The sequence below is a fragment of the Camelina sativa genome, chromosome 19, assembly GCF_030686135.1.
Source record: "Camelina sativa cultivar CO46 ecotype springtype chromosome 19, ASM3068613v1".
Taxonomy (NCBI): Eukaryota; Viridiplantae; Streptophyta; class Magnoliopsida; order Brassicales; family Brassicaceae; genus Camelina; species Camelina sativa.
In genome coordinates, this window is record NC_141898.1 from 7,405,370 (window position 1) to 7,415,562 (window position 10,193).

Consider the following 10,193-nt stretch of genomic DNA (forward strand, 5'->3'; position numbering starts at 1 on the left):
GTATGGGAGTTTTAATATATATTACATCCGTTCATGTTGTGGTAGGCTGATTTCATCCATGATGTAGAAATAAGGCTTCCAAAAGAATTATATATATATATGCACCAGAAATCTGTAAACATGAGCTGATGAAAATCTATATAGCAGAGGAATGTAAAACTCTATAATGTGCTTTTTAATCATTGTATGAAAACCGTAATACCACCACCACCTGGGATCCCAATAAACCACACAAATCAACTACAATTTCCTTAACCCACACACCCAATCCCAATCTTTCTTTTTTTTCCTTCATCTCCCTCCACCAAGAATTCATTCCTGATACACCAAAAGTATATGATTGTAATTAACTCATGCACTGTTTTTTCATAGATGTTTTTATCTTATTACCATGGATGATATAGATCCTTTTACCTTGGAGTATTGGTGGCGGCTACTGGAACTAGCTCTAGGGATCTGGCGTCAGCACTGCAAAACATAAACATACGTAAAACCATAAGTTCGCACTTTTTGCAAAGATGGACACACCTAGTCTTCCAAAAGTCCTAGCCACATAGTTGCAGAGATACTGTATAACACAATTAACTGAACCAATTTCTATACAAACTCAAAGATCAAGAAACAAGCAAGATATATTAGAAGCGACATATTGATCTTTTTGGGGGAGAAGTTTCAATTTAATCACCATAGACAAAAATTTCGACTATTCAACATTGATCTTGGACTGACTTTTGCTTATTAGGCTGATGGGTTTCCTTTGTTATTCGTACCCCACTCTTCCTCACCCTCACTTCCATTAACAAGTACAGCACCATCCGTAGAGTCTGCATCCACAACTCCCTCTTCTTCATTCACTTCTTCTTCCTGTTGTTCCTCTTCATCTCCTTCATTCTCTACATGACCGTTCTCTTCTGCTACCTGCACGGTGTTCAAACAACTATTCAGCTACTAGTCCTGTTGAAAACAAAGTTGTTGTCTGCTTAGCAAACGATTCAAACAAATCAGTTCTAAAAGAACTTACCTCGTGATCGATGTCTCCATTTTCAAGTGATTCCTCTGCTTCCACTTGCAGGTTTCTAAAGGCTTCCACGAGGGTAATGGAAGATTTATCGGCATGGGATGGATAATTTTCTGCAGCAGTGTAAACTCCCCTGTGGATGAACAAGAGTCAATTTCTTTTTGGCCACAATAATGACACTTTGGGTATGAAGAATCAACATTAACCATCTCAGTGCATAATCATGGGAAATAATAAGAGGCTCACGGATGAAGTTTTCCTACGGGCATCCATCCCATCTGTACAATCATATCGAGGTACATACACAACTATTGACCTACATTTGAAGCCGCAAAGACCATGGGAAAAAAAGTGCAAGATAGCAGAATATATATGTTCGGATACCTTGTCTTTGCAGTGTTTCCTTCAACAGAAAGAGCAACTTGCCAATCCTCAAAAAGATTTGGGTACTCCTCCGGATCAGCTAATGATTCTGCTGCTTTTGAATTAACCTGATGACAAGTCAAAGGCTATTTAAAACCACCTGACATATTTTCTCGCTGACACAGTAAATTAAAAAAGATGAGAAAATAACCTTGCTGAGATCTTCCCTCCAAAGAGCTACTATCTCAGAAACTTTGCTTGGAAGATAAGATCGTGCCATCAGAGCAGCTTCTGGTATCCGGTTACTATCAAAATAAAAATCCGTTTATCCTAACAACAGACACACAGATTTGATTTCCTAAATGGTCAAATGAACACTAATTAAATACCTCTCTACCAATAACTGCAGACAATCTTCCAATCTACCCAGCGTAAATAAGCAAAGAAAGGCAACATTGTTCTTCCCCTGTTCCTTAGCAAGGCATGCAAGTTTTGACACCCCTTCATCATCTCCCAAAGAAGAATATAGTAGTAACAAACCACTCAAATCCATAGCGTACTTCATGCAATCCTCGGTCAGTTGAAGCTACCATGATGGAACACACACAAATGCAAAAGAGTAGCTTAGTTAGTAGACATCAGAGATGACTCCGCTCCGCAAAGACTAGAGGCCTAGAAGAAAGCTTTGCCATTGTACGATTTAAATATAGCAATCAACTCCTATCAATACAATGTAAATTAGTAACCTGACTGATATAGCATTTGCATAGAAAGTTAATTTTCTTATTACCAATACAAAAATTTGGGTAACATTTTTTTAATAGAGAAGATGTACCTTCCCAGAGGACATGGCTAACTCTCCTAACTGCTTCCATTTAGACTCGCTCTGTACTTCTTCAGCGATTTCCTACAAGCATGGGGAACAAAGATAAGATAAATAATTCTACTTCCAGAAAATGTAAGAGTGATTCCTAAACAATTAAGCATCACCTATCATATTACCTTTGCCATTTCAAGTCTACCCAGTTGTATGGCCAGATCAAATTTGTAGTCAGCATCTGTTGCAATTTCTAAAGCATCTTCAATCATTCCCCGAGATTCCAAGAAATGAGCAACACTGAAAGTTGAAAACATTTCTAGATGAAACTAAAAGAGATACACACAAAATACTGAAAAACCAATTGGCACAAAATATCAAACTGCAGATCCTCACTAACATACCACAATACTGTTTACTTCAAAAATAATATCACGTAAGACATAGCAGGCAACAGGAGATAAAGTGCAGTGAAGAATGAATTATACATGAATGTATAAATTTAGACCAGAATAACATATAACGTACTTGTTATGCTGCTCTTTAGGAATTGTAGGTAAAATCTGATTGGCTCTATCCAAATCGCCTCGCATCACAAGAGTCTTGTATTCAATCAGGCTAAGCAGCAGGGTATATCCTACGACACTGCATTCCCATAAAAAGGTGAAATACGTCATCAAATTATGTATGCATTATAAAACAGTCTGAAATATAACACAAATAAAGAAACGTACTTGAATTCTTTGTCTATCAAGTACACCCGGCTTTGGTTGGCCATATAGCCTAACAAATACATTGGGCGGTCCAAATGATACATTGTGGTTACCTGCCATAAGTATATTAGAAGCTAAGATATAATGTAGCTCATAAATATCATTAGAAATCAAAATACACTCTTGGGTACCTCGCCTCCAACACAATAGTTAAGCTTCCAAGAAGAGTTGTTGTAAATGAAGCAGTCCCCAACCCATATACCTGTCCTGACACGTTCATCGTTCTCGTGGAGAACCTCAAAAGCATCATCAACACCCTCCTCATCAGTTGGTTTTCCACTATCAAAATGCGAGGAAACCAAGTCACGCTGTAACAGCAAGAGGAACACCAGGGTAAGCTTTTGGACAATCCACGAAAGTGACTATATATAGCTGGAAATTTGAGGTTGAACGGATTCTCACATTGTACTTCAAGATATAGAATGACGTATCACTAGCAATGGCTACTAAATCACCACTTTCAGCCCAATACAGATTCTGCAGATTTTTCGTGGGAGCACTAAAGAGTTAGTAAATACGCAAATGGGGACAAATTCCATCTAAAAATAAAATGTAAAGAGAGAGAATTGAAAAACGTGATGAATGCTAACTTCTCATAACAGAGACAAGTTAACTGGGATACCTTTACTGTGACATCAATTTGTTGAATCAGCCTGCATTCAGCCCAATCATAAAAGCAGATAAAATCATTTGAACACATTGCCAACAAGGTTCCTCCAAAGATCTTCTCAGCTGAGAAAGTAGGCCGAATAGTCTTCCTTTCCTGAAAACACCACCTTTTATTAATACAGCAGACCCAGCAATAGCTGTCTCTGTTGCAAACATCTGCAGTTTCTAGAATCGCACTCTAACAAAATTGTATAAGTAAGACCACAATGAGAATAGCAAACCTGGAAATTTCTATTGCATATCTTTATCTTTGATGAACTTTCTCTAACTGCACATTCCCCCTCGGATGACCAAACAAATTCCAGCCCAGACCCGAAAGATCTATTTCTCCAAACTACAGATGTGTAGATTATGTACTCTCCATCACCACAAACAACGACAGTCCTCCCATGAGGGTTGTGCTTCAAGCTCTGAGAGTTAAAATGGCTACATATGAGATACAAGAGATGATTATTCTGAACCACACTCTTGGGACTTCATATGATATATAGTTTCAAATTATCATCTATTAACGCTTCATTTTAAATATAAAATTGTTTTAAATAACCATAAAAACTTAAGATCTAGCTGAAGCATGGCTCCTAGTGATACCCACCAATACTTCAATGCTCATGTCCATCACACCCATTTAAGTGGGACATGCACCAAAAATGTTTACCCAAAGATCCTATAATAGTTCAACACTACAGAAAAAGTTTTGAATGGTGTTGTGTAGTAACGCTCACTTGTGGATAAAGATCACAGGTCCCCAGCTCTTTAACAGACAAGGGAAGTCTTTCTCCATCAGTAACCTAAGGTAGAGAGAAATGAAGCTTAAACTCATCAGGCAGACAAATAAATAGTTAAGGGGCACAGGTTTCCCATGCCAGAATACAAGAGTTACAAAATCAGAGCTAGACCTCGTAACCTGCACCAATACTTTTGATGTTTGCAGTTTGAATTTCATTATGCTTAGCCCATATAATTTTTCCGCTACTGTCCATGCTAGCGACAGGAATTTCTCGTCCAAGTTTAACCATAATGGTTCCTTCATCATATCCAATCACAACCCTGTAAAATACAAACACATGCGTCGTTGATGGTCCTGTATGATCAGTTGAAAAAGGTCTAAACACTGATCCCTCAAAAGCTCCTAGCTACTCTGAGTGACCTTATCTATCCAAATCGTCAATTTCAGAGGAAATCTAGCTACAAAAAGGACAAAATCAAATATTCTATCTATAGAGAACATCTACCCCTCGATCATAATTCGAAAAATCATTAAGTAGGGAGCAGAACTCACCGCCGCGAACTTTTGATGTAACCAATGGCCCAGACTCTCTCGAGACCATAATTCAATGTGTTTTCTAGCCTGAAAAAGAAATATAAGATTGAAAATAACAGATCAAACGACCAAAAGAGAAAGCAAACCTATGGTGAAAATGTATACAAGAAAGAACCCCATGTGAACATGGTTTAGTTGAGTCATGAGTGTTAAAGACCTAAACCATATTATTGTTATGTCTTTTGACAGAAATAATTTTAGGTGAAAATACCTGTAAGTCGTGGAGTGCCAAATGCGAACAGTGCCATCCTCAGAACCTGTGATTATTATCGGAAACTCAGGATGGAAACATACGGCAGATACATTGTGTGTGTGCCCATCTAGCGTCTGGACACAACTTTTGGTTTGATAGTCCCATACCTGAAAAAGTACCACAAGTAAATGATCTGCAAATACATAATTCACAGGGGAAGCAAAGCACATATAGGAATCTTAACCGGAAGCATACCCTAGCAGTATGATCATCAGAGCCAGTAATTAAGTAAGGTTTATCACCCCCTGTGAAATAGTCTACGCAGTTGACTCCTTTCTGATGAGCATCCAGTGTAAAATTTGGGTCTGGGGAACCGAGATTCCATATCTGAAGATGAACAAGCATGAAAAAAAGTCTGAGCAAACACTTATTAAAGCACCTTGTACTGACTAAACCATTAATCTAAGCGCATTGACCTCTTTCACACCTTTATGGTACGATCAAGCGATGCACTGGCAAAAGTGTTGGTGTCTTTTGGATTGAATACCACTTGCATCACATAGTGTGAATGTCCCTCAAATATCTGAGTACAAGCCCAACCATTTTCCCAGTCCCAAAGCTTTATGAGCATATCATCAGAAGATGATAGCACATATGGAAGGGTCGGATGGACAGCTACACACCTAATGTAATCCGAATGAGCCTCGAATACTTTGACCTTGTCCATTGTATTGTAATTGTATACACGGATGTACATATCATCAGCTCCAGCCACAACCCATTGCTTGCGCGGAATAAACTTGGCCGACCTAACTGCAAAATCATATATTAAAATCAGTAGCAGCAACAACAACAGACTAAACAAGGCAATATACAGCAAGTAAAAAAACTATAACAATGAAATCAGAAGATGCTCATAAACTTGTTATACCTGGCAACTCGGTCACCTCGAAGGATTTTGTAATCGTCTGAGGATAATCATAGTAAATTCATATCAGAAAAATCATAGTAAGTGCTACCAAAAATACCAGTTACAGCCCTCTAAACCTCATAGAATGTGTTACATTTTGGTTATCCCACGTCATAAGATATTAATGAAACAGAGAAAAAACAAATTCAAATATTCACCCACCTGTGTTTGGTAGTTCCAAATACACACGGTTCCAGAATACAAACTTGCCAGAATCCTGTAACACCGTGTGATTTGAATCGTTAATTCAATCAGCACATCCAAACATGTAACTAAGTTTCATTTGATGATTAAGTCATTTGAAAATTACCATGGTTCTGTAGGATGAAGATCCACGGATTTGACTCTCTCTGATCGTTGAGCAAATTTTCTCTGATGCAAAAAACATAACAAAAATCAAATTAATAGCCACATCTATTTTAATGAAACAACAGAAGAAGAAAAGTTCGAAAAAACAGTTCTTAATATACTTCAGTAAAAGATAAAACAATACCTTGATATCGAGTCTGAGAGGCTGTTGCAACACAAAGAAGAAGAAGAAGAACAATCGTCAGTTACATTGTTTGATTTCAAAATCGTGAACAAATGTTGCGAATAGAGAGAGCATTCAAAACCACACAAACACCAGATCTTTTTCAAAATTCAATCTCATAAACACCAAAAATGCCAGACACAGTCAGACACACTATACTCGATTTCATGAAAGAATCGATATGAAAACAACACGAGGCTGGCGACGTTAAAACCATTAAAATCCCACGATCTCACTCAAATTAGGCAAAAACTACAGATGTCCAAGATCGCATCGCGCAAACAAAATCCAATTGAGATCTGGGGAGAAAGGAAAAAAAAAAAAAAGAGAGAGAGGAATGAGAGATTAGGCTAGTTACCATTGTTACGGATTAAGCAGAAGATATGCTCTCGACGGATCTAGTGTTTTTTTTTTTCGCTTAAATCTGTAGACCGACGACGATCGGAGAAAGACGTTAAAAGGCTCAGGGCGTCGTAGAGTGCGTGCAGAGAGCTTGCTTTGTTGTATTAAATACGGCGGAGATATTAAAAATATAATAAAAATAAATAAATGGAAAATTCACAAATTATGGACAAAGGAACGGATGAAGATATTTACGGGATTGCCACTGCGGTTGGGCCTGCTATGTTTATGACCAAAAGTAAGTATCATCAACAATTTATTTTTATACTACTACATAGAGCCATAGAGGACAAGTCATGTGTGCAATGATATGGTGACATGTTGCATTTTATTGACTGTTTGATCCCAAACATATATGTTAAACAAATAAGATTCCTTAATCCCCTAAAATGAGAAAAGTCCTTACAAACTTTGAACACAAGTCATTTATGCAATAAAAAGGTGACATGTGGCATTTTAATCCTCAAAAATACACGAGGAAAAATAATGACTTCTTTCTAACATTTTACTATATTAAGACCCGTGCTCTAGCACGGATTGAAATTTATTTTATTTATATTGTAATTTTTATATAAAATATAATTTCTCTGATTGTTTTTAAAAGTTTTTTTGGATAAAACATTATGCAATAAAATCATATGCTAAATATGATGACTTGAAAAAAGACACTTATTTTGTAAGTTTTATATTGTTAATGATTTTAGATAAGTATCTGTGCTATAACACTGGACAATTTTATTTTATACAAAATTTTGTATATTTTATATTTTAAAATAAAATTTTAATATGTTGTATTAGATTGTATATGTGAAGTTATTTCAACAATGTATATTCTACATCATGACTTGAATGTCATTATAATACATAATTTTGTAAATTTGAATTTAAATATTCAACTTTTGACCATTTACTCAGTAAAATTTTTAATTCAATATATATTATTTCTAAATAATAAAATTACTAAAGCTTGAATATGAAATAGATTGAACAATTTATATTTGTTTTTAAAAATTCAACTTATGGTATATCCAGAAATAAAACTATTTTTTAATTATAATAAATAATATGATAATTTATTTGTTTCACAAAATACACTCATATATAAAAATGAAAGGTGAAGTATAATGATAATTAATAAATTAATATGTTAAGTTAGATATCAAAAGATTTTATTTGATGAATAATTTAATAAAGAAAATTAATATGGTAAGTTAGATGATATGATTGTTTAGAATATTCTCTTTAAATTTTTTGGTATAACCTATTTGTAACCAATTAATCTATCATTAATGTATAACATATTTGTAACCAACTTATTAAAATTATATAGTTTACAACTATGTTGCATGGAAACTCTTTTCGAGGTCCGTTTCCCGTTTCCGAAACGTTTCGGAAATAGAAACTCGTGGAAACTCGGAAACATGGCACAGAAACACGATTCCTAGAAATTTCTGTTTGGAAACACGATGGAAACTCCATTTTCGTTTTGGAAACACGACGGAAACTTCTTTTTTAATTTGAAACTTAATAAATAAATATTTTAAAATATAAAACTTCATTATAGATATAAATATATAATATTATTAGTGTTTTAATTCAACTATTTAATATTTATATTTGAAGTTTTATTGTTTGAAGTTTTTTGACATGGTTTTTATGTTTGGTGTTTTAATATATATATATATATATAAATATATAAATCTATATATATATATATATGTATATGTGCATACGTTTCCAAAACGTTTCCATTTCCTAATATTTGAAAAAAACCGTTTCCTATTTCCGAAACGTTTCGTTTCCGCGTATCCGTTTCCGTTTCTATGCAACCTAGGTTTACAAAACAATGTTGTGTACTTCTGTTTTATTATATATGGGATTTTTGATTTTCCTCTAAATATTTCATCCAATATATTCAGTTATTACCTTACCAAAAAAAAACAAAAAAAAAAAAGTTATTCACGATCTTTTTTTTTTTCACGATCTTTGAAACCAGTTTCCTTTATATTTCTGTTATATTTCATTCTTGCATTTCATTTTCCTCATGATCTTACGTTGTAATTTTTTCAACATGTATTCGGTCGATTCTTTTCATACTCTGGCCGGCGGACATGCAGTATGTGGATTCTCTTCGTATCAGTTCCACCACCTCATGCATACTTTTTGTGTATCTTTAAAGGTTATATTGGTTTCCCTGCCATTTCCGGTCCATGGGATCAGCTTGCTTAGTGTGATTTTGTTTCTCTCGAAAACCTCATGAAAGCTTCATCATATAAATCTTTTAATTTGATAGTAAAGAAGCATGTTTAAGTCATATATTTCATGACAAAGTTCTACGGTAATGGAAGTCAGAAGATACTTCTTCATTCAGCATATGCAAATTAGCCCAAACAAAACCCTTAGCTAGTTGATGGCCTAGGCCCCAGACTCATAAAAACGAGAGTTTCGGCCCGACTCTTTAAATGCTACTTGTATAGACAAATACATATTTTCTTTTATATATATTGCGATTTGCGAATATAGTTATTAGCAAATCTCTTGTTCAATTTTATTCGTTTCCTGGTCAATCTTACAATTTCTCTAGAAGTTTTTTAATGGCTTTAGAGTAACAACTTTAAGTTAATTTGATATGTAGAATATAGGAGATCAATAAGTTATGTTCTTACGGGAATATATATCATTGTTCAAGTTAAGCAAAAGAATCAAGAGAAGTATGCACTTTCTGCCGCTTAAATCGTTTTCGTGTTTCTACCTTTAATTAATTAGTTTACCAATTCCGTAGCCCTTTTCCTAGTCTACTATAGATGTATCATTATTTTTATGTTGGCATGGAATTCTAACTGGCATATTACCCTAAATTAATCATAGGTAATCGAGTTTAAGACCAAACAAAGTTGATAGAAAGTGGGACAAAATATCATCAAGAACTTTAAAAAATGAAAAAAAAAAAAAAAAAAAAAAAAAAAAGGCATGTTGTAAGTGAGAATAAACCTTCATGATTCCTACCAAAAAATATTTGACAACGTATTATGAGGGAGTGAGCTTTTATGTTTAGATTGATAGAAAGTGAGAATGTCATTAGAAGCTTTTAACATATATTAAAAGGGCTGATGTATACGAGAATAAACCTTC

General features: G+C 34.7%; 1 protein-coding gene across 7 annotated transcripts; it reads right to left on the minus strand.

The window, feature by feature from the left end:
• Positions 1 to 76: 76 nt before the first annotated feature.
• Positions 77 to 7,363, minus strand: LOC104767546 (coatomer subunit beta'-3). 7 transcript variants are annotated; one of them, XR_015590852.1, is made up of 27 exons: positions 7,257 to 7,290; positions 7,018 to 7,155; positions 6,621 to 6,641; positions 6,438 to 6,499; positions 6,290 to 6,344; positions 6,089 to 6,125; positions 5,645 to 5,970; positions 5,413 to 5,544; positions 5,176 to 5,324; positions 4,923 to 4,991; positions 4,540 to 4,690; positions 4,366 to 4,431; positions 3,862 to 4,050; positions 3,594 to 3,734; positions 3,374 to 3,448; positions 3,103 to 3,279; positions 2,933 to 3,024; positions 2,727 to 2,843; positions 2,384 to 2,498; positions 2,217 to 2,288; positions 1,771 to 1,967; positions 1,593 to 1,686; positions 1,403 to 1,509; positions 1,022 to 1,151; positions 730 to 918; positions 415 to 468; positions 77 to 318 (listed from the first exon to the last, which is right to left on the minus strand). XR_015590852.1 is itself a non-coding variant. In XM_087501454.1 (27 exons), the coding sequence occupies exons 2-26, from the start codon at positions 7,018 to 7,020 to the stop codon at positions 449 to 451; spliced, it is 2,745 nt and encodes a 914-aa protein (XP_087357580.1). In that variant the 5' UTR covers positions 7,021 to 7,155; positions 7,257 to 7,290; the 3' UTR covers positions 77 to 318; positions 415 to 448. The 7 variants fall into 7 exon arrangements, 3 of the variants coding, with proteins under 3 accessions (XP_087357580.1, XP_087357579.1, XP_087357578.1); XR_015590854.1 differs by having other exon boundaries at positions 686 to 918; XM_087501454.1 differs by having other exon boundaries at positions 771 to 918.
• Between the last annotated feature and the right edge of the window lie 2,830 nt (positions 7,364 to 10,193).

Excerpts from the sequence above, each read along its gene's own strand:
- LOC104767546 (XM_087501452.1), bottom strand. Across the intron at positions 4,992-5,175 it reads TGGCACTCCACGACTTACAG|GCTAGAAAACACATTGAATT; the intron begins GTATTTTCACCT and ends TTTCTTTTTCAG. Across the intron at positions 919-1,021 it reads ATGGAGACATCGATCACGAG|GTAGCAGAAGAGAACGGTCA; the intron begins GTAAGTTCTTTT and ends AACACCGTGCAG.